This window comes from Ruditapes philippinarum, unplaced genomic scaffold, assembly GCF_026571515.1.
Source record: "Ruditapes philippinarum isolate M1 unplaced genomic scaffold, ASM2657151v2 ctg4245_1_1_1_1, whole genome shotgun sequence".
NCBI lineage: Eukaryota > Metazoa > Mollusca > Bivalvia > Venerida > Veneridae > Ruditapes > Ruditapes philippinarum.
In genome coordinates, this window is record NW_026867065.1 from 1 (window position 1) to 25342 (window position 25342).

Sequence of the window (25342 nt, forward strand, 5' to 3'; positions counted from 1 at the left end):
AAATTAAAACATATTATACTTACTACTTGGAATTATATTAACAATTCATTGATCAGAAAATAGAAAAAATAGCAAAACAAATAGGCTACTGTAAAATGAAAAATCACAAAATGACTGTAAAATCGTAACACAATGAACAGTCTCTTTATCCCATTAAATCTGTATGTTTACCAGTTCTTACACTTTGTATGTCCTCCCAATCGGCTATAACAAAGTAAACTCCTCTGCCTCACAGTTCTCTATTCCTAAATAAAGGCTTGCTCGTGTTCCAGCAATTTGCGAGGAGCTTTTGGCCGCTTTGTCACACGCCTGTTCAATTCAGCCGACAAGTGTAATGTTTAGATCTGGTATCTTGGAATGCAGGAGTTGCTGGAACTAGAGGAAGCCCATATTCCAGAATGGAGAAATATTCTCAAGCCTTCACTATGTCATAACCATGAGACAGGTGTTTACACTTTGTTATAGTCATGGGATGACACAGAATGTATAAGAACTGGTTATTATACAGAAACAGTTGGATTTAGAGACTTTTTGTAGTGTTACGATATTTACAGTCATTTTGTGATTTTTCATTTTGCAGTAATATATTTGTTTTTCTTTTTTTCTGTATTTTCTTGTTAATGAATTTGAAGTAAAATTCTAGGAAATAAGTATGATATGTTGAAATTTGTATGTTCAAAAACTGAGCAAAATTTTTTCACAAATAACCAAGTTATACCAATATATACGTGTCTGGTTATAAGTGCCTCTGAGTGTACACTACAATTCTTTATGAACTTAATTTCTGGTTTCATTTTTCAGACCATAACTGACTATTTATCAAAGAAAAATTTATAACAAATTATTAATCATGTGTAAATAGTTGTAAATTTTGTTGTTCTGTTGTATTTCTTTTTTCAAAAACAAAACGATAATTCGTAGATCTTGTTTGTAATTCATGACCCTTCTCCGGATATTTGTGCAAATGAGACAACATAAAATGGTTTTTACAATAAAAAATTACATTTGTGACACCAATTTACTTAATTTATTCTGAGTAATTATAAAAAAGAAATTTAAGTAAAATGTAAGCAAATATTTAAAATCTTTTGACAGTCGAAAGAAAAAAATCAACACTGTTATGCAGCGTAAAACAGAGCTGGAATATTCAAAGGTGTCAAATATATTTTTTCATTTTTTTTTGTCTTTATTACCTTCAAGAAATTATTTGAAATATATTTGTCAGTAGTCTTACCTCCATAAAATTCGAGTGATTTATTTAGGACATGTTGAAAATTTGATGACATCATGGAAGAGTTTTGACACACATATTTCCCATCTATATACATGGACAGCACATTTGCATGTATATCTAAAGTAAGTACTATGTTAGTCCATTTCGCAAGTGGAATTATATTCTTATCATGAAAGATTCTGAAAAAATAAAATTAATAATTCAATTAAGGATAAAACCACTGAGATTTATTAACATGACGGTACTGGAAATAGTTTTCGAGATTAATATTCGACTGGATGTAGGGTTTGACCAATAACTTGTGTGCAAAATTTCAAATCATTCGTTCTCTCCGTTTTTTACAGAACAATTATCATAATTGAACGCTTTTCATTAGAATCGGACTAAGAATAGCACAAAATATGATTTGTAATTTATTTTTTAGTATATTTCATTTTTTTTTACTTTCAGAACATCTTGCTGCTTGAAGTGCTCAAGCTGATCTATGAAAGAAAAACAAATTTCAACTCGTAAGTGGAGTTCCGTTAATATGTATATTAGTTGTTCTTGAGTTTATAAACAATGTGCTAAATCAATTTATAGTTAGAATTGAGACTCAGTAGTTAAACAATGTGTTGATTTCACTCAGTATGCCAGTATTTATCCATTATCAAACTATATATTATTATATACTGTCATGGATAAATTTTTGTAGTTCTTTGTGTGAAAACAACACGATAAATAATATTACACTGATGCATTGGTTAAAGTTTATTAGTACGTATTAAAACATTTTAACCAGCTTAATGTTATAATATATATATTGATAAGCAGTCGATTTACTAGACTGATTCACAGTTTGCCGATTAACCAAAGTAAATGTGTTACGATTCATTTGAAATACTGCAATCATATTGGACAAATACTAATTTAAAACTCTTATACAAGTTGGCGCTTACTTTAAATACACAAATAAGACTTTTTCATAATACTTAAAACTGAAATGATAATAATGTTTAAATAAATGACAAAATGTGAAATTTCCCTAACATTAAATTGAAAGATCATTGAATAATAACGTCATACTCCAATATCAATTAAAGATGAAGTCCAGAATAGGTTCAGTGTATTTAGAATGCAAAAAACATAAAACAAAAATAATATTGTGATAAAAAAAAAACTATTATTATAATAATAAAATAATATATAATTCATAAATAAATAATAATAATAATAATATTTTTTCGAAACATGTATAAAACACTTGCCCATTTTGTCGTAAACATGAAACTGGGAACAGTTCAATATGTTTTGACGGTCCAGAACTTTCAGATCCAAGTAATCGTACGGACGTCAGGCTTGTATTAAAATTTGCTGTTTTAATTGGGTAAACCCACATGTATAATGTCATCGTATCAGCAGTAATATTTCTTCTCAGTGTTGTTTTTCCTGCCCCTAGTCGTACATCGTATTCTAAAATGTTTGATGTAAGCATTTACTGTATATAGAGGTTTTAAAAACTACTGTATAATATGAATCAATCAAATAATTTCAATGACAGAATACAAAAAAATAAAAAATTTGCTTCTATAAAAAATTTGTTCTTTTCTTTCGTTATCTTCAAACACCATTCCCTTTATATAAAATGATACGCGGAAATACACAAAAATTAGTCTAGATGTATATACATGTATAATATAATTTAAATACGTCATAACAAACACCGTTATTAAAACAACTCACCTATGCATTGATCGGCTGCTGTTGCGCCATCTTTTAACGTCATTGTACCTGTCTTGCACCTTAAACATTGTGTTGACATCATTTTAGGTTGGTACGAATTTACTGGACATTTTATACATGGTGAAAGTCCGTTCTGGGAAAACTGGCCTTCCATACAATACCCTTAATAATAAAACAAATGAAATCTATAATTTATAAATGACAAACTGAATCTGTTATACCAATGTGGACACTGCAATGTTTTCACTTTATCATTTACACTTGATTTCTTGGTAAACTACGCTACGATGTTATTGGTAAATTGATTACTTTTATACGTGCAGAATGAAACGTTACATAATTTCTTTTTAAATCATTATTGTTATTATATAATTTGTCTTACCAAGACACATTCCAATATCATCGGATCCTGTCTCTGTTGTATTTGATTTTGCAGGGCAAGGGATGCATTTTGGGGCATCAGTATTGTTTTGGTAAGTGCCAATTGGGCATTTTTCACATACGCCGTGTGTTTCCATATAGTTTCCTTTAGGACATCCAACTTTAGAAGAAAACACCTTATTTATTTCTTCGTTTAAATGCAATTTTTGACATTAATTGTTGAGTGCGTACTAAGAAAATGCGGATATGTACAGGCACCACGCCAGTGCTTACGCGGAATCATCAGTAGGGTTCCTTAATGTTTTTTCTGATAAAAATGTTTGATTTTTCAGAATGTCTCAGTTTGAACAGTCATGTCTTTACATGGTGGGGAGAAAAAACATTTTTTTAACATAACGCTACAAATGATATTGAAAACTTGTAAATAATTGATTAATTTGATAATCATGTAAACAACATACGTATAGAATAAAACCTTATTTTGAATTCAAAATACGTGATATCATATTAATTTACATATTTCATCAGTAAGGTATTGAAAACGAGTACGATTCTATGCAAAATACATGTATATCATTAAATGAACACAAATTGTAATCGATTAAGACATTTTGTTATTTACACCTTTCATTGACTTTGAAAAGTGTTAATAAATAATATCGCCATGTCATTTAAAAGTTTACATTTCCTAAAACAAAACTAAAATTAAGAATATGGTAACAACTAACCACAAGTCGCAGATGACTCCCTAGGTGTTGTTCCCGGTGGACATTTCAAAACTGGTTGTCCAGGACTGAAAGAATTGCTATTAACATGGGTGTCTGTTATGTTTAAGTCGAAGAGACCTTTGCTAACTTCTTTTTGGATGATGTCTGACATATTGTACAGTCGTTCTTTATTTTCGGAAACAGCGTCCGTGGTGCTTTTTCCGGCAATGTTTTGAAACGTTGCTACAATTTCAAACTGTACTTCATATGCTAGTGAATGCATGTTTGTACTAACATCGCGTCTGTGGCGTCCGGAAATAGGACCGCACGTGACACCCACATACTCTGCTCGGCATTCCGGAACGCCAAGACAAGCTTCAAAAAACATTGATTGGTTTAAAGCTTGTATAAAATTATCTTTAATTTGTCTCATGTTTGCTACGGAGCTGTCACAGTGTCCAGTATAATAGTAAAACTTGCTAGGTAGATGTATATATGCGACGTCCATTTTCACTGAAATATTAAGTCATAAATTAATATAGCTGTAAATGGCAAGCTTGCAATGAAACACGTAAAATAACACAGCATGTGTATCCATAGCAAAATTGCTAATTTTTGATAGATATTTATAATATTACAATTGTGTTTATTTATTTTCTTCAATATAATTCTTAGAATAATTTGTATTGATCTATTTCATTTTAATCTATTAGCTTGATGGCGGAAACTGATTCTACCAATGCGACCATTGAAGGCACGTCAACGCTGTCTGATCATGCTATTCACAGTTTTTTATACATATTTTGATTTCTTTCCCCTGAAATGTTTAATAACTTTGCACCTATATTGAAAGATGGACAAGTCCGTCAAAGATTTTAAGCATGATAAGGATTATCATATGAATGCTATTAGAATTGTTATTATGTTGATTTTGTCATCTCTGTATCTAAGGTGTAGGTTTTGAATTGAATAAGGTGTAACAGTTTTTACATTATTTTAAGCGAATGCATTATAACATCTTTATTTAGGAAGAGTTTTATTCGTCTAACAATGAAGAAGTTAAAAAAACTGAAAATGAAATTCAATAGTTTACCACTGCAATCCGGCACACTATTCGTTGGTCTCCATTGACCATTCGATTTTCCACATACAAAAAACCCAAACCCTATGTTGGGTATATCATAGCCAGATTCACATTGCATTTGACACATTTGACCATGCGTCCATTCACTGCAAGCAAGTGCACCATTTTTGGGCTTATGAAGAACAGCTCTAGAACAATTCGTTTCTGTACAATCATAAGAATATTAATCATTTATCACATACCCGTTTCGTTTTTGCGTCTCCGACAAAATGGTACTGCACGTCATTTGCGTCATACATAGCATTTAGATGCTTGACATCATAAGTGTGTCAATGAAAAAGACTTCTAATTTTGTATATTGATAAAGAGATCATGTAGCTTAATTACTTAATTAATTGAATGAGTTTAATAAATTATATTTTATCCTCGCAAGAGTTGGAGCTTTACCTATATTATAGAAGCTTGCGGAAATCATGATCACAAAGTAGAAAAATAACGGGTTTTTTTGCAGATTCGGAATTTTCGTCGGAAATATGTTTCTATTTATTTCCTGTTTTTTTAATATACAGACTAGTCGTTTTATATTTTCTCAAACTGTTTATTGTCAGCATTGTATTTCCAAACACATCTCTAGTTTTACATTATTTATATGCTAGACATATCTACTGAGCTTAAATTGATTTGTAAGTTATTGTACGACGGTTTCCTTAAAGAACGCTTTATATTAAAAAAATAAATGTTGTCCATTTTTTTTAAAGCTGTTCATGGACGGAAGTGATAAGTACAATCTACCGTTCATCGTCTCATGACATCAGCAAAAATATTTAAATGCGTTATTTTTACAGCAGACTGGAGGAAACCAAGCGTGCTACATTTTTCATTTTGATAACGCGTTTAGAATGAAACACTAGATTACCTTTGCAAAATGGTTTTAGGCTCCCATCATTCCATTTCCAGTGTGCTGCTGGTGGATAACTCATTGTTTTAAGTTGACAATGAATTTGATTTGCACCACCCAAAGGATATCCAGATTTACAACGGAGAGAACAAGACGCCCCAAGTCTATATGAATCTGGACATTCATACACTAAATGTGGCACCAACAAATCTGGAGGTTCGCAACTGATGGCTTCAAATATAAAAATGCTTGTCTTTACATTGTTTATAATTCAAATTAGTATGATATATAAAAATGTTTGTCTTTACCTTGTTTATAATTCAAATTAGTATGATATAAAAATGCTTGTCTTTACCTTATTTCTAATTCAAATAAGTACGATATAAAAATGCTTGTCTTTACACTGTTTATTATTCAAATAAGTATGATATAAAAATGCTTGTCTTTACCTTGTTTATAATTCAAATTAGTATGATATAAAAATGCTTGACTATACCTTGTTTATCATTTAAATTAGTATGATATTAAAATGCTTGTCTTTACCTTGTTTATAATTCAAATTAGTATGAAATAATAATGCTTGTCTTTACTTTGTTTATAATTCAAATAAGTATGATATAAAAATGCTTGTCTTAACCTTGTTTATAATTTAAATTAGTATTATATAAAAATGCTTGTCTTTACCTTGTTTATAATTCAAATTAGTATGATATAAAAATGCTTGTCTTTACCTTGTTTATAATTCAAATTAGTATGATATAAAAATGCTTGTCTTTACCTTGTTTATAATTCAAATTAGTATGATATAAAAATGCTTGTCTTTACCTTGTTTATAATTTAAATTAGTATGATATAAAAATGCTTGTCTTTACCTTGTTTATAATTCAAATTAGTATGATATAAAATACATTTTTAGCAGCAGCTCTTAACATACAGTTTCAATATTTCAAAGGCTTTATAAATTTATACTTGAAACAAAACTTTCTATCTTTTTTGCTTTGACAAATAATAAGAATGATAAGAAACGGAAAGCAAAATCATCATGTTTTTAGACATATTCAAAAGAAATCTGATTACTATTAGGAAATATGCCAACACTACCAGTTTTCAATTGAAAATCAGTTTTCAATTATTCTTAATTTTTAAAATGTTTTACCTATTATCTATGTAGTCAACTAAAGAAATTGCAAACATATCTTATGTTTCGCACTTATTTACATTGAGACCATACGCCGCTTTTCATGGAATGACATTATCGTGTAACATTGAACGTTCCACGATAACTGTCATATAATCAATTATGTGGATCTTTACTAATTTATAATTTCACTATTTTCATGTTTAAATGTTGAATTCTTATTCTGTTTAAACCGGTGCTAGGGGCGTGGATGCAAGCATGCACTTTTTTTTAATGAAATCAAGCCTGCCAAATTTTCAATTTTGCCATCCGTGGCGTTCTTATGAAACTGATATTTTTTCTAAACCTAAGAAAAAATAAGTTTTACAAATTGCATCACATGTCCATATTATATAAGGTTTAATGATGCTATTAAAGAAAATGTCGTTTTACAAATGCAAATGAAGATAGTACCCTTTCTGAAAACCATAATTTTAAATTAGTAGAGGAAACATGTCAATGTCGTTATTACTTATGTTTAACATAACAACTTACACAAAACTTCAATTCTGAAATTACAGTAGTCTCCCTTGTTATGTTCTTGATCTTCGATACTGTATTTTACAACATATGATCCTGGCTTGAAACGCTGTCCGGGGACATAACCATGTTCTTCTTTTATTATAATTTGTTCCTTTGAGTTGTCTGTTCCTTTTGGTACATCCCAAGTTACAGCAGTCGTAAAATTGGTTGAATCAATGAAAACTTGCATATCATCCGGACACTCTCCATTTAAGAATTTTGGAGGAAGAATATCTGAATACATACAAATACTTTTTACACATAAGCCTATTAGACTGCTGCAGCTATGTCAGTAACTTGTAAATCCCCCATAGCTTTCTAGTCTTGTCAAATTAAAGAATCCGGAGTATATCTACTTCATGAATAAGAAGTGAACGATTTCCCATGACTTATTAAAACACAAAAGTCGCAATAACAATAAAAATAAAAGAAAGGAACATACCTTTACATGTAGGCAAAGCTCCCCACTGGCCTTCAGTATTACAACTAATCAAATGAGTTCCTATCGCACGAAAGCCTTCGTCACAAATAACTTCACAAATATTATCGTAAATCATTTTATTATGGAAACAACTAATTCTTCCATTTGTTATGTTTGGTAACCCTGTGCACTGTATTGCTGGAAAAGTGAAAAAGAATAAAATAACAAAAACAAAATTAATTTTTTTTTGTTATGCATGCTACTAACAACTCTTCGTTTCATCAGGCTCGGTTGAATTGGCAATAATATAATTGATATTATCATCGGAAATTTTCAATTTAAGATATTGGCTAATGTGCTCATTTATCATTTTGACATTGGTAAATTGGTCATTGTTTGTTGCCAAGAAGTTGTGTTGAACAATATGATTCATCAGTATACCTATTATTCAATTTTTTTTTCTATTTTTATTTACAAAATGCACAAGTCCCACAATAGCGTGAAACATCCGCAGTATACATGCATAAACATATACAAATACATAATGGAAAACGGCTATATTACATTCTTAGGTGATAGTTATATATAGTTATAATTTGGTGAGAAAAAAAAATATATTAAGCTTACCTATTTAGTAAGATTAATAGAACAAATAGAATGTTTACCCTTTTCATAATAAGTCTTTCTTATTTACGCAAGATAAATCATGAAAATTTTGTAAAGGAAAGGTATGACAGTATTTCTTCATGATAGCACTGTATATTTTATCCTGGTACGGTAAATATTGTAAGTCTTCATTCTTTTCTTTCTAAGGCTCAATCAATATCAGATTTATTTAGTTATATCTTGCACTGATTATGGCGGACAGATATATAAAATACAAATGGAATTTAGTATAACGTTAACGCTGACTTACGTTCACAATCAGGTATGCTTCTAGGTTGCCAGTTTCCGTTTTGTTGACATACCATATCACTAGCACCTCTAAGATGGAAACCTGGTTTACAGGATACATTGCAGATCGTTCCTGATATTATGTCTGTACTATTACAATTCAGGTTGCCGTTTTCTGGCCATCGCAAATATCCGCATCTAGATACTTTAAAAGATATTTTCCAGTTAATGTGCGGCTACATGATATATGAATATTAGTCTTTGACCATTTTAAACAATAATTTGAAATCAATTTGGCTTAGGTTTCGCCTAAATATCACATTCACTAGAAAGCAATACTATAACTCCGAAATACACATTAACATTAATAACCAAAACTACTCTACACATAAAGGTAAAGGGCATCCCAAAGAATCTACTTTCTAAGTATTAAAGATATTAATCAATAAGCAAATGTTGTATGAGCAAAATTGTACAAAATGCATCATTGGTTTTTCAATAATGTTCACGTTATTCTCCGGACAGGCATTAATTTGTATTGAAGGTGATTTAATTGAAAAAAAAAAGGTTTTCAACTCTGCATTGCCTCTCACTGCTCCCCCCGTCTGGAGCTATGTAAAATTGCAATGGAATATCACTAATAGTTAAGAAAATATTCTCCTGACAATTATTATTCAAAAATAACAAATAAATAAAGCAAGTTATAATTATAGCTCTTCAACAGTGCAATTCTCTCTCATCTCTTTCCCTGAGAAAATTTTAAAATCAGATTCTTCCGAAACTTTCAAGATATTTCAGACCTGCATTTCTAGTTGATATAGGAGTGTAAACAAAAACTAAGTAACATAACTATTCTTTCGTACACGTCTATATAACTGATAATTGCTTAACGTTTCAAAGACATATCAATGATAATTCAGCTCTTGAACCTTCAGAACTTCCTATCATGATATTCGATCAATTGGGTGCAGTTTTATACAAACTCATTGAAGACTTCAACAAATTTTCCAAAGAAAGTGACGGGCAGGCGGTCTAAAATGCTATTTCTCTTAATGTTCAATTTTGCCCACAAACGAGTTCAAATTAACACTGAAACCTGCAGTTTATGTGGTTTCCTACTTGTTTTTTACACGAATGGACGGAATGAATTTCCAAAACCATTGGATGTTTACCCGATTGGTGGGGGGGATAATAACGTAAAAGTGGTAAAATCAAACTTATTCTGTTACATACAATAAGGATCTAAATGTTTCCTCAATTGTGTTGATGTAAAAAATAATGGTACATGAGATGAATTGTATAATTTTCTGTTCTTAAACCTTTCACTGTAAACGTTAAATAATCAGTTGCCGAAAGACCTCCACTGTCTGTTGCAACGAAATATATGACATAGGTCCCTTCGGCATATTCGCCTCCACTTCTATATTTGCTAGGTGAAGTAGTGATCCTGCAAATTAGAGAGGAAAAACAAACAAAATTTACATTGACTTGTTTCCTTTAGTTATCTACATATGAGAAGTATAGAGCATATGAATTTGTAAAAATATGTTTAAGGGGAAAAAAAACACGTATAATTCTCCATTTTAAAAACAAATCGCGATAAGTATCAATAGAAATGTATACCGATAAAATATATAAAGAAAAAAGGGATATAAGTCGGTTACATTAACGTTCCTTCTTCTGGATCCGTGATGCTTGGATCATCCCAATAAACTTTTGCTTTTGAACTTCCTTGTGTTGTGTATATAGGTGTTCCAACCTTTAAAGTTGCATGCTTAGTGATCGTTGGGGGTCTGTTTGGTTTAGTTTGTGCTGCAGGGTAGTAGCGGACTTCAGGGTAGTAGTGGATTTCAGCGGTGGATTTGGCTTCAGAGTGAGAGTTGGCTTCAGAGTGAGAGTGAGAGTTGTGATGGTGTCGGCCTATCAATGTATATGTTAACAATATAATTTACACTATTCTTTCGTTACAGCAGAAGTGTTAGTCATTAAAAGATTTTAATTGTGTTAAAAAGCATTATATCTGACTCTTTTTTATTGCTCTTGCAAAACAACATTTGTAATGCATAGAATCTCACCCGAAATATATAATGACATTTGATAGAGACGACTGTGCGAAAAATATGTGATCTGATAATGTTTTATATTAATGAATTTGATATTATGATATTTCAAATATTGTCGTAAGTGCGTCACATGTAATAATGTTTTAGATGAAAAATGGATAACCGTCCAAAGTTCATCAAAAGATAATAAACACTTACCACAAATAAAAAGACAAAACACTCGTCTCGCGCCATGCCACCACCTCCTCTTTTTTCTTTGAACACGTCTCACTTCAAAGACAGTTAGTTCTACTTGAAAAGTCATGTAGCTTATCTCTTAGAGCATAAATAAAGCAACACATCTCAGTTGTCTGGTGAAACAAGAAGTAAACATATGATTTTTTGAACAAATGTTCTAAACGTTTGTTTTTTTACAAATGAAACCAAGAACGGAGCAGACCATCCAAATGCTTTAGAATGCAAGACCAATTTATTGTTTTGAAATAATGCATAATTTGCGAATGTGTTCTAGAAAATAGACATCATTTGGAATTTATCTAACCGTTCCATTCCATTCCATTAAAAAAAACCAGTAAAAGCCGACAAATTGAAGATAGTTTAACTTGGATGTGACAAAGATATTTCATATCAAAGATCATTTAAATCATACCGTTTCAAACAAAATGTATGTACCTAAGTAAATGAACAATCTATGAATTTTGAAATGACTAAATAATAGAAGATACCCAGAAAGTGTGATAAATAAATAGATTAATAAATACATAACTAAATAAATGAATAAATAAATAACAAAACAAAATGAAATTAAATGTCCTTTAATTAAAGTATATTGAGAGGGTCAAAGGGGGCGGGACGATAGTTTGAATTAGACAGAACCATCCATGAACAGACTCAATCAAACCGAGCCTGCAACATTTTCATTTGTGTTGTTCTGGACTTTTTTAAGGGTCATTATTTTCTCTATTTCAACATAACCAACGCTCCCTAGCATTTTCCTATGGAGAATTCAGTCCTTAACACTAAACTGGTTGGAATCAGTTATTCCAAAAATGTCAAATAGATAAAAAATCTCTTAGATAAAGATTGTAACAACTTTTACAACTGTTACATATCATATGACACCTGCTGGTATCACTATAGACAAATCCTGAAACGGAAGAATTTAAAATTAAATAGTCTTTTTGTGAAAGTTTTGACATTGCAACAGATTTAAATGTCAAATTAGATGGTGAAATAAGTATCTATTTTTATTTCTTTACCAAAGACATTAAGCTAATTATTAAAAGTGCCATTAGATATATTAAAATTCAATAGCTGGCAAAAGTTCCTATTTTACCTTCTTTTGTAAAATTACCACCCGCTGTGAGAGTAATCATTCCATTCTGACAAACAACCGGATATTCTTCATGTTCAAAGATGCAGATATTGCCCTTTTGTAGAAGACTAAATTCCGTAATATCAACAGGAATACCATCCTTATTACTACACGATTTGATCGCCGACGGATTTCCGATCAGACATCCTTTCAAGTCTGAGGTCAGGCTATCCACATCAGTCTACATATTTGGTGACATTAAAAAAATAATATCGTTTTGTTACAAGGAAATTCAGGATATTGGGAAATCAAACTAATGTTTCATTGATAAAATCTGAAATATTTCTCTTATGAAATCCTTTAAGCATAAATATTACTAAGGATATATTTAGGCATTTTATATCGAATTTATCATTTAAGTTGTTGTGTGTCAACTTTTTTGCGTATCCTCATTTAGATATAAGATTTACAAATTTACTTACCTCTGATGTGGAAACAGCCTGTGTTGTCCCGACCAAGAGATATAATAGAAGCAACATATCTAAAAAGAGATGGAACCGAGAGTGATTATGCGTATGCCAACAGTATAGATTTAGACCAGCCTGTACTTACTTGCAGTTTGATCAGGCCCTAAACTGTTGGTGTCAATTTTCATATGATATTCAAAACCCTTTAATATTTGAATAGACTGCTCAAATTTATTTTCACCACATTATTATTAAAGACTCGTTTTAAAGAAATACTGGGTAAAAGGACAAATTATAAACTGATTTATTTTTTTCAAAGTGTCGCGTTGTCATCGAGAATAAAAACTAATTTATACTTACCAATATATCCACTCCGTTTATCGCCTTCGTCACAAAATGTACAGTTTTTTTTACTTGGCATGTAAATGATAAAAAAATATTATCGGTATTAGGTTCTCCTACTTGGATATATTTGTTATCTATGTTTGTTCAAATTTACTTCACCACGCAAGCATTTTCAAGTATCAAAGTGTCACGTAAAACATACTATCAAAATTAATGTACCTAAAATGTGAGACGATTTTCATCATAACTCATATTAGAACAACCTTTCAAAAAAAATGCACATTCATTACTAATGATACACTTACACATGAATTACAGGTGTTAGAGTTACACTTTTGCAAGAAATAACAGATATATATAAATTCGTATTTTGTCGCACAGAACAACAACAAACAAAACGGGCATTTTTTGCTTGTATATACTGTTGTTGTGTTTTCAATTATAAATTTTAAAATTCTGTGTAAGCACGCTTGCTCACTTTGAAAATTGGGACCAGATAAATGTATGAGGGTAATAGTAATGGTATGTTATAGCATAGTCGGTCTTTGCGTTGTTTCGTATGGCCAACTGCAGTCTAGAGAGCATTATTTAGAAGTCCCAAAGTTTGTGAAAAGTTTGTATCAATAACCAAGGTTTAATCCACAGAAAAGAAGTGAATTTTGTAGGTGCCAAAAAGGGACTCTTTACATTGGTTTGGAAAAAAATAAGCATTATGAAAAAAAAGTAAAACTTGATATTTGAGAATAATTTCTGACTGTACTGATTTAAGATAAATGTTATACTTAATCGAATTGATCCGTGTTATTTATCTTCTTTTTTTCTTCAAAACGTTACGATAAACCTTTAACATGCAACCTAGATCTTGAATATTTATCGACTGTCTCTTTGCGACATGTGCACTGACATTTTGATAAGGAAGTTAAGTTTCAAAGTTAGCTTGGTTATCGCGGTATTTCAAGTTTTTTCTTTCTTTTTTAAGACAAAAGTGGTTCAATGAACTCATATGTTCCAATTTAAAAAAACTTTTATCAATATATTTCATTCGTTATCTATTTATCAGTCACTCTGTATTCTTTTTGTCTAGATGTTATATTTCTGATAATTTACTGAACTGATCCTGCTATGTCTATAATATTAATGTTGCTTTCTGTTATAGTGCTATTCAATTAAAAAATTAAAAATATTACCTCAACGAGACGATAGCATTCACATCAAAAGGAGATCGGAGTCCGAATAAGTTTATAGCGAATTTCGAGCTAGATTTAAACTTCGACCAAGCTCGCAGGAGGTCGACACTCTTCAATAACGAGTTGATTCTAAATTTCGAGCCAGCTCTAAGATCAAATTTAATTATCATTTAAAGCTTAATTTTTAGCTGAAGTGAATTTCAAGCCAGCTCAAATATCGATGTACAAATATATCATTTAGATAGATTTCTAGAGTTCGAAACGGCTCAAACATCAGAATTTAATATTTTAAAGGCTGTATTTTTCAAGCCATCTTAAAGATCGAATTTCAAAATAGTTCAAAGCTGAATTTCGTACTAGAGTTGAATTTCAAGCCATCTGGAGGGCCGGAATTCAAAGACTATTTAATTTCATTTCGAACTAGCCTGAAAATCGAAATTCAAAATATCTAGATAAACTAATTAAGGTAGAATTTGTGCTGGAATTGAACCAACTCGAACATCAAAATTCAAAATCTTATAAAACTTATAGAATTTCGAGATGATGTTAAAGTTCAAGCCAGCTCGAAGATCTTAGTCGAAAATTTTTTTAAAAAACTTATTTTTGTGCTGGAGTTGAATATTGAGCGAGCTTCTATATAAAGAATTCTAATAATACAGCTGGCTCAAAATCAAACTTGAAAGTCACAACAGTAGGATTTCCTATTGAAGTTGTATTTCAAACAAGCTTGTCCTAAGATCGAAACTTAAAATCTTTAAGATATAATTTATGAGCTTCAATTTAAACATGAAAATAGTCAATTTTGAAATTAGAAACATCCGCAGATGTTTATATACGGTGGTTATTTTAAACCTTCAATGTCACACTTTCGTGGCATTCCATTTCATGAAATGTGGCGTATGGTCCGCCAGTAAAAAGCGTATGCCCTAAAAGAGATCAGAAGGAATGAAACTTAACAAAAAGAATATCGAAAAGATTTCAGATGTTCTGAAGCCTGCAAAACACAGATATGACGTCTAAAGACAAATATAAAAGAAGTAACAGTACAGAAGAAGGAATATTGGAACCACCCAAGTTGAAAAAAGTCAAATAGATGGAAACAAAATATACCACACACATCAATAAAGTCGTGCGGATCAAAAATATGATTGATTATATTGATTATATGCACAAGGCGACTTTTTACGGCCTCCACAAGGCACAAATAAAAACATTGAGTGTTGAAAAAAGAATAATGCTATAACCGGTGCTATGGGGCGTGATGGAATGATGCACCTTTTCTTTACCTATCACGAATATACTCAATAAAGTAAAATGTTATTCAAGATGTCAATGTTATGTCTGGTAGCTATTCAGGCATGTCGCCAAGATCCTTTGATGTTATCTATGTTATTGTCGTTACTGCCAACGGGTAGCTCTGTCGGGTCTATATGCACATCTGGAGAAAGACTAAATCTTCCTTTTCCTGTTTACGAGTAGGCCGTTTGATAACGTTTTGGGATGTTAAACGGGTTTTATTGTGTCGCTGTAAAAAATGCGACATATAGGGGGTTACTTTTGCCAGCGGGCGTCGGCGTCGTTGTCGGCGTCCCCAGAGGCTTGTCCGGAGCATAACTCAGTCACTATAAGTTGGATTGACTCTAAACTTGGTATGCATGCTTCTTTCAACGACCAACAGTGCAGTGCACAAGAATTGTTACTATGTGTCTCTTAATTTCTGAGTTATTGCCCTTTGTTAATTTTCATACTTTATTTTTGTCTGGGTCATTTTTCCTTAACTTAAAATGCTATGAACTTGAAACTTTATAGGAAAGGATGTTGAATCTCTATAATTAAAAGTGCAGTGCACAAGAACCATGACTCTGCATTTTTCATTTTTGAGTTATTGCCCTTTGTTAATTTTCATACTTTATTTTTGTCCGGGCCATTTCTTCTAAAATATAAAGGCTTTGCACTTGAAACTTCATAGGATGATAGATCTCATTAAGAAGAGTGCACTGCACAAAAATTGGTACTCTGCACTTCTTATTTTTTTAATTATTACCCTTTATTAATTATTATACTTTATTTTTGTCTGGGCCAATTCTCCTACACGAGCTACATCAATCCTGGTTACAATCAGTTCAAATGCCACTAAAGTTCAAGGTACATGTACATTGTAAGAGTGGTGTTTATAAATAACCTATATTTAAGAAGAAAATGCCTAAGTGACAGCTATACTATTCACAAGGCGACACATCCGACTCGCGGAGTTCTAGTTGCTGTAGTGTAGACATTAGCGAAACAAATTAAGGTATGACCATTCTTATGGATACTAAAGTTCAAGGTACATGTACATTGTAAGAGTGGTGTTATAAATAACCTATATTTAAAAAGAAAATGCCTAAGTGACAGCTATACTGTTCACAAGGCGACACATTCGACTCGCGGTGTTCTAATTGCTGTAGTATAGACATAAGCGAAACAAACTAAGATATAAGCATCCTAATGGAAACTATAAAGAACTGAAAAATGGACAACATAGGTCAAATATATGCCTTAAAGGGCACATGCATGCAAACTTTAAAGGAAACAACAACAACACTTATCGTACAGTAAACGAGTTATGTCCACTTTTCTGTACTTAAGTTTGGATATTACTTTTTTCATTGTGGAACCTCTGAAATAACTATAATATCACCCTTATTAGAAATATTTTCTGTTTAATTATTGTTAAGAAACAAAAAATAGCATTCAGCAAAATGATTGTTTTTACTCCTATTTTATCAAATAATTATAATAACAAGTATATTGTGTCAAAGGTACCTGCACCGGCCCTTGGTATGCCGCCTTGTGGTTGCTAATGCAGACCACGTGGCACGTCTTTCTGCATTGACCTTCACCGTAGACTATCTTCTCTGCATCAAAAACCTCTCGAACCTCTCGATTGGCTACCGCCCCTGTCCGTGCCCCAGAATTGAGAAGCTTGCTGGCTATTAAAAATTTCCTGCCTGTAGCATAATTTGCAAATTTTACACCATCGACTTTTAATATTGTCTCTTCCATAGGCGTGCTGGAAAAAGTCTGAAATATTAACTTTTTTAAAGGTCTTCCGCTTCTTCGTCTGACTTCGCACTCTACATTTTGTTTTCCTCTTGCTAAGTGTCAGTGTGATGCCATTGACCCTTAGTCTGTAGGCGACAGAGGAGAATGCCGGCACCAGATTCCTCTCCTCCTATAGCCTATGAACTTTCCGACGAAATTCACAACTCTGGATTTCCAGAAAGGACCGTGACTCTTCTTAGTACTAGAAAGTAGTCCACCAGATGATTCACATGGGAACATTCCAGTATCTTCTCCGGCCTCTTAAGTATCTCGTTAAATCTGAGGTATTTCCTCACCACCTTCTCCCTTGACGTATCTACAGTTACACTACCCCCGGAATCCGTGGTCATGTACTCGCCCCAGCAGTCAAGCAATCGGCATCTTAACGGGATATCCAACAAAGCCTTCTTGTCTACTGGTTAAGCCTCTGGTGCCAAAGTCGACTCTGGAGTTGGTGTGTGAGCCGAGGTTGAATCATGAGTTGGTGTATGAGGCGTTTAAGGTGCAGCGTCAATTTTTTCACCTTATCCTACATACCGTGCACTTATATCTGTTCTTTTCCTTGCCCATTTTGAACTTTTGAATTTTTTAAGAGCGCAAAAATACGTTTGTATTCGACAAAATCTTGTTCAAGACTGACTCAACACACCTGTAAAAGATCATAAAAAATATGATAAAACAGTTGTGTAAGGCATGATTTCTTCTTTCAGTTGTGAAGAAGGTGCGTTTATTTATCCTAAATAAATCACTCGAATTTTATGGAGGTAAGACTATTGACAAATATATTTCAAATAATTCTTGAAAGGTAATAAAGACAAAAAAAAATGAAAAAAAAAATATATTTGACACCTTTGAATCACCCAGCTCTGTTTTACGTTGTCTAACAGTGTTGTTTTTTTTTTTGACTGCCAAACTTTTTTTTATATTTTACAAATTTGAAATTTAAATTACATAAACTGGTGCCACAATGTAATTTTTTATTGTTAAAACCATTTTATGTTAACTTATTAGCACAAATATCCCGAGAAGCCTCGTAAAATTGCAAACAAGATCTTTGAATTTTCGTTTTGTTTTTGAAGAAAGAAATACCGCAATTCAAAACAATTTACAAATGATTAATAATTTGTTTTAAATTTATCTTTGATAAATAGTCAATTATAGTCTGAAAAATGAAACCAGAAATTAAGTTAATAAAGTATTGTAGTGTATATGTTATCAAAATTTGTTGCATTCCTATCTCATTGTGTTAATAAATATACAAGTATATTCAGTTTGTAAGATGTAAGTTTATCTTAATAAGAATTTTGGTTGCTGTTTCTCTATTGCTCTACGTTCAGATATGAAAGTTTCTTCGTTCAAAGTAATTCCTAGAATAGCGACTACGTCAGAGATTTCGAGCTGGTCATCAACTTGCAAACCAAACATAACTCAGTCTTGCGAGATAATGTCTATGGATGACATTGTTGAAACTGGGCTTGCTCAAATTATCATTCCCTCTGTCTGTGATGGTATGCATTAATTTAAATTCCAATTTGAAGTCATAGATTGGTAGGAGGCTACTGTCACATGTCTTCTTCTTCTTTTTTTGTTTTAGAAATTAAACGATGAACATCTCTATTTTATTGCTCAAATTGATCAGTATTGATGGACTTAATCATGCAATAACCTACATTGCTGCCGTAACTTTATTCTTATTAAAACAAAAATTTCGTCTCGGTTCATTCACAATCATGGACCCGTGCCTTTAGTTATGCAATGTTTTTGTTAGTTTTCGTATAACTGTGTTGGCTTCGCCGTAAAACCAAATAAAACAAAAGAAACACACATTTAAATGACGTTAAAGTTATTCAAACATTCCTCTTGTAGATGTGGACGAATGTGCAAATTCCCCATGTGGTACCCACAAGTGTATAAATATACGTGGTGGATTCAAGTGTGAGTGTGAAAAGGGATTCACTGGCAGTCAATGTGATATTCTAATCGACCGTTGCGAACAAAGCTTGTGCCAGAACAATGCAACATGTGTAATGGGGAATTCCAATTATTCATGTCAGTGCCCTAATGGATATAGTGGAGCTTATTGTCAAGTAAGAGCAGGTGAGGATTATAAACTTTTATTTTCAAAACTCATTATTTGGTTGGTTTTCTATTTAAGCTTTAAAAACTAAGTATCGAAAACACATTAGAATTGTGGTTACTACTTTTAAAATTTGATTTTAGTGCTATATGTAATTCTTTGTAATTCAGTTTTGCCTTACTTATTTCTTGACACACATAACTGACTTACTTACATATAATAAGTTGACGGAGCGTGGTCTGATTGGTCTGGTTGGACGGGTTGTTCAAAAACCTGTGCTAATGGTATACAGGCACGGACAAGAAGATGTGACAGCCCACCACCTAATGCACAAGGCAAGGACTGTAACGGGAATAGCACTGAAACAAGAATGTGTAAAATGGAAACCTGTCCAGGTAAATGTGACATAAACATAAGAAAATGTTTTTTCCTTTGCGCTGGTTCTTTCAAGATAACATGTTAATACGGCAACATTTGCGAAATGAAAACCTTGATTCTTTCATATGACAATACATATTTTGTATAAAGTGCATTGGTACATTTGAATCCCACTACAGACAGTATACAATGTTTTAATTATAATAGATAGATATGATTCAGAAGAAATGGTTATCGTTTCTTTCGCTTGTAAAATATAAACATAAACGTTTAATAATAAGATTGAATCACATAGTTGTTCATATAAATTCATTTGAAATGAACCCGTCAGGCTTATGAAAAACAAAGGAGGACAAACACAAGAACAACATGATGTTGTAGCTCGAAATGGTTTTAAAAAAACAATTTTTCTTTTGAATCAAAGCACAAATAAGGGAAAAAAAACGGAGCGTCCCCCTGCCAAGTGGTAAGGTCTTTGCCTTCAAACCATTGCCCTTCCCCCCTTTTTGGTTCGAATCCAAAGGAAATTTTTTTTAAAAACATGTAAAAATTTCATTAGTAATGGGAAATGGATTCTTCTTGCCCGCTGGGCCTGAAAAACCCAAAGAAAACCTTACCCCAAAACCGAAAGTCCCATAAACCCTATAAAGTGTTTAACCAAAAAAAACAAAAACCAAAAACCAAAAATCGAAAATTTTTTTCAGAGTGTCTTCCCCTTTAAAAAATTGCCAATGGAAATTTAAAAAATAACTTTAATACAACTACTAATTTAAAACATGACGTAAGTTTTTTTAGTGAGATTTTTTTATTTTTCCGATTCCCCCTTTTCCCCCTACTATGAATGTGGAGTTTCCCCCCGGTTAAAATGGAAAATTTTAAAAACCAAAAATAACCCACTCAAGGCTTCCCCAATGCACAGGTTCTTTTTTTTTTCTTTTTAAACAGTATTTTTTCCTTATTTCAGCGAGTCAAAATTTTGTTAAATTTAAATTTTTTAAAATTGTTTTATTAAGCAAAATATTTCGATCAAACTAAAAATCAAAGCTACTTTAAGAACCCTGGGGAAAAATTAAATTGTTACAAATGTTATAAACAATTAGTTATTTGTAACATTTTTCCTTTAAAATTAAAAAAGGGTTTACTTAAAAATGACGCTGAAAAAAAAGCCCTTCCAATATCTATGTTTAAAAATTTAAAAAAAGTGAAAGAAAAAACAAGTGAAAGAAAATTGGGCTGAAAATTCAAAAATACTCGTATATCAAGCAAATAAAGTCTTTTTGAGGGTTTTTTAAAAAAGAATAATTTAGTTTTTTATGCATGGAAGACACGTTTCAAAAAATTTCCCAAATGTTTTTCCCGAAAATAAAATACCAAAAAAATAGGTGTAACCTTTGAAGGACATTATCAACATCCCTTTACCCCCGTTAAAATAAGATCTCTTAAAGGAAACTTAATAAAATTTTTTAAAAGTTAAAAGCTTTGAAGCAACTGCAAAACTGACGTCTCCCCCAAATGTAACATTCTTTGCACATTGTGTCAGTTTTGTAAAAACTAAAGCACCTGAAAAACACAACTGGGGTTCAAAAGTAAAAAAAAAATGGGGCAAGTAAGTAAAATTGTTTTTTAAAATTTTTAATTAATGACATTTAAAAAACACCCCCAAATTATTAAGATTAAGTTGGTTAATGTCCCCCTTTTATGTTTATTTTTTTATGTTTTTTAAAGCCTTTTTTACAACAAACCACCAAATATGTCTTACTACAGGCCGCTTTTTCAAAGTAAAAATTATTATTTTTTTTTTAAAATAAACAATAATTAAATTAGAAATTGCATTATGATATGCAGCCAAAAACAACATTTTTCATTATCTGAGTTAAATTTTTTTGGATTAAATTTTAGAGAATTTCCGAAAAAAAAATTTTAAAATTCAAAAAAAATCTATTCAATCCCCCATTTTAAAGCATCTTACCCAATTTTTGTGCATTTTTATTTTCCCCTTTATCGTCCCCCTTTTTATGTTTCCCCCAAGTTTAAACCCTTTCAAAAGTCAACAAAATTTTTAAACAAGTTTTTTCAGCATGTGAAACTGTGCATGTGGGGTTTTGTGTGTTGATTGATTCAATTTTGTCAGAGTAATTGCCCTTAAAAATGGACAATTTTTAATTTGTATCGTGTGTAGCTTAAAAGGATTTGAGTCATGACACTTTACAGAAATATAAGTAAGCATGTTGATTTTGCATCTGGAGATTAATTTTTGGATTTATTCATTATTTGTAAAGTTTTTGTCCTTGACTTAGTTAAACTTTTGCAATTTTCATCTTGTGTCGCGCATAGCCAAGTAAAAACCGTTCCAAAATGCTGCATTATATGAACATGTAAACTTGCTTGGGCTAGAATCAACAAACTTACAGGGATGTTAACATGTGAAGCTGTGCACCTTGGGTTTTGCATGTTTTTTCAGCTTTGTTAGAGTTATTGCCATTTTCTTACTATAAATTTGCAATTTTCAACTTGTTCGTGCATATATTTGACCTAAAGTCAGTAGATTGATAAAACGGTGGAATGTGGCGGAACCCGTGTCATATGGACACAATTCTGTTTTTTGGTTTTTTTTTTGTGTTTTTTTTTTGTTGTTGTTGTTTTTTTTAATAAAGACAAATCTTTTAGCTTTACAGGAATGCGCAACCATTTCATAAATATATTGAATATGTCAAATTGAATCATATGAATATATTTCACTATTGTAAAAACACAGGTTAATTATGTCATAAATAAAGAAATACCACTAAATAAGGTAGAACCCCCACCCACAAATTCATTTTTGATTTTTCTGATTTGTTTTGGAAGCTTCACCACAAGTTTAGTGATTTTTGGAGCAACGCGCGATTGCAATAGAAACATCGGCAACATTCGTTGTGAACAACCTGCGCATTTTTCACGTAGTAATAGATGAACCAATCAACTTTTCACTTTCTGGAGGGGAACAGATGCTGAGCTCATGAAACAAAAATGCATATGCGTTCCGGGGGTCAGCTCCTATAGAAATGTTCTGTGGTATGGTCACATTTTTATGGAATTTCAGAAAATGCTGACGCGTAAACGGTATTAAAATACACTCAGACACCGACATATGCCCCCTTAGAATAAATCATCTTTAACAAAGGAACTGTAGCAAACTGTCCTTTGAATAGCTGTTTTTGTTATACTATTCCTGTAAAATTAAGAAAAAATTTAATGAAAAAACTACAATTTGCAATTAAACTATAACAAGCTTGCGTTTGTGAAAAAAATGCTGTGCCACCGCATTAATACAACACTAAAAAGAAGGAGCAGAAGTAGATCATTTTTGTTTCTTTACAATTGATCTTCGCCATTGTGCAGTAGTGTCTAGTGAATTTGGGGGCCAAGCTTATATTTCAGCGTGTCAAATGAAAGACAATTGTGTATATAGGTAATAATATAATCATTGATTCAAAATAAAAGTATTATTACTGGATACAAATTTAGATATTAACTTAGCTGTATTCAACTTTGAAATACTGTAAAAATTATTTTTCTTTGGTACTATTATTATTTTTATTTTTTTAACTATTTTTTTTTCTTAACAAAAATCAGCAAAGAACAATTAATGATTTAAAAGCAACATTAGAGACAATTCATAATATGTAAACGTATCTATGTAACCTTCCTTTATCAGAAAAAGGTGTACATTTTTTTTCAAACGTAATGTCCTTATAATGTGCACAAATCATTTCATAAATATATCTTGAAAGCAAATATCACTTTTGCTAAAGGTCATGACCTTAAAACTAACTTTCAGCTATTGAATTTTTTTTCTTCTTTTCTTCATTTCTAAATTTGCATAACATGTACACCTGCAATATGAGTTGTTTCGCTTTCATTATTTAACTCATGAGTTAGACTATTTTATAGCAAGGGAATGATTAGAAGAAAAGCCATGACCTCCAAGGGCAGGGCGAATTTTGACCATAAAGCTGTAATTCGAATAATCTTAATAGAGGTTCACTACACAATGTTTCATGCCAATTGCGCTGTAGTTTCTTTAAACATTTTACTATATACATACAAAGAAATCACATTACCGTGTTGGCGGTGCAAATTTTATCCCCAGGGCTATTATTTTAACACTCTTGGTAGAGGTCCACGTGCATCGCTATATGCCACCGCATCGCAGATGCTGCGCTGGCATAAAAGGGTGTGTTTCCCTTACATATAATAAAAAAAGTTATTTTTGTAGTCAAATATTCTTTTAATTATTTCAACTTCAGTGGCATGTCCTCCTGGTACATACAGTGACGGGGTAGTCTCTTATTGTACAGAATGTAAAAGTGGCTATTACCAAAAGCTTTCAGGACAATCAACTTGCAAACAGTGCCCGCCTGGTACAACTACAACTGGCACGGGATCAACTGAATGTGCGAGGGTACCGATGTAACATTATCAACACGCGAACTTAACCATGGCAACGATTTATACATGTTTTTAAAACATGCCTCTGACTTTGTTTTATTTTTATTTTTTATTTTTTGAAAATTCGCACAATCATTCAAAAGTGTTAGATATTTGCAAAGTATTTATACATTTTTTTTACAATACACTGTCAATATTTTTTTCGGATATATTCAACAAATAGAGTAAGAAAATTGTTTGATTTTGCAGGTTTCTTAGGACATTTAAAAGAATCTATCGTAGATACTAAAATTATTACGCTCATGTAAATTATTTCTTTTCAAAGGTTTCCACTGATATTTGTAACATATTTTGCAATAATCTGGCACACGATCAGTTTTTAAAATAAATGCAAAATAGACTCTGATTATCTTTCATATTGGATAACTATGGTTATGATGACCGATCAAAAACAATTTAAAGTCGTACTTTTATTGAATTACCATGAGGCAGTTAGGATTGCTTTGAACATACTAGTACTTTACAGACTTAGGAAAGTTTTCTGAACATAGTTAAATGATCGACAAAATATACATATGTTTATTTTGGTTTGTCAGCTCTTTCCTTTTAAAATTGAAGTGTTGAAATTATTTACAGAAGTGATGTTAAGAGACCATTATTTAAGTATCTAATTCAAGGCTTCATAGAAATAACAGTTTCAATTTCCATAAAACAGGTTAGTTGTATGGAGAATAAACGTTAACTGAGGCTTGTTTGTGTGGGTAAAAGTTCTTAATATACACAAAAATAATTAAATAATTTAAACAAATCTGTCATTTAGTGTACAGGTTATCTCTCTTAAAGAAGTTTAAGTAATTTACCAATAAATAAAGCTTGAATACCTGTTTAGATACCTGCTATACTTTTGCAATTGAGCCAAATACATAAGTCAAGAATACAAAGTTACAAAGAACAA

At 31.6% G+C, this 25342-nt stretch overlaps 2 protein-coding genes and 1 long non-coding RNA gene across 3 annotated transcripts; 2 read left to right on the forward strand and 1 right to left on the reverse strand.

The window, feature by feature from the left end:
* Positions 1 to 1200: 1200 nt before the first annotated feature.
* LOC132734693 (sushi, von Willebrand factor type A, EGF and pentraxin domain-containing protein 1-like) lies at positions 1201 to 13348 on the reverse strand (the record flags this gene model as incomplete). The annotated part of the gene is made up of 16 exons (XM_060721482.1): positions 13246 to 13348; positions 12901 to 12959; positions 12440 to 12659; positions 11302 to 11373; positions 10705 to 10960; positions 10360 to 10487; positions 9063 to 9245; positions 8168 to 8344; positions 7699 to 7959; positions 6045 to 6257; positions 5138 to 5332; positions 4066 to 4557; positions 3339 to 3497; positions 2957 to 3118; positions 2482 to 2686; positions 1201 to 1413 (listed from the first exon to the last, which is right to left on the reverse strand). Coding segments are annotated over exons 1-16 (3056 nt in total), but the record flags the coding sequence as incomplete, so codon positions are not given.
* Positions 13349 to 17606: 4258 nt separating this feature from the next.
* LOC132734695 (delta-like protein 1) lies at positions 17607 to 20677 on the forward strand. Its single transcript, XM_060721484.1, has 6 exons — positions 17607 to 17700; positions 18212 to 18265; positions 18839 to 19009; positions 19368 to 19598; positions 19803 to 19973; positions 20661 to 20677. The coding sequence occupies exons 1-6, from the start codon at positions 17607 to 17609 to the stop codon at positions 20675 to 20677; spliced, it is 738 nt and encodes a 245-aa protein (XP_060577467.1).
* A 2299-nt stretch (positions 20678 to 22976) lies between these two features.
* LOC132734699 (uncharacterized) lies at positions 22977 to 25134 on the forward strand. Its single transcript, XR_009626357.1, has 2 exons — positions 22977 to 23010; positions 24246 to 25134. It is a non-coding gene; the product is annotated as an uncharacterized LOC132734699 (long non-coding RNA).
* Positions 25135 to 25342: the final 208 nt, after the last annotated feature.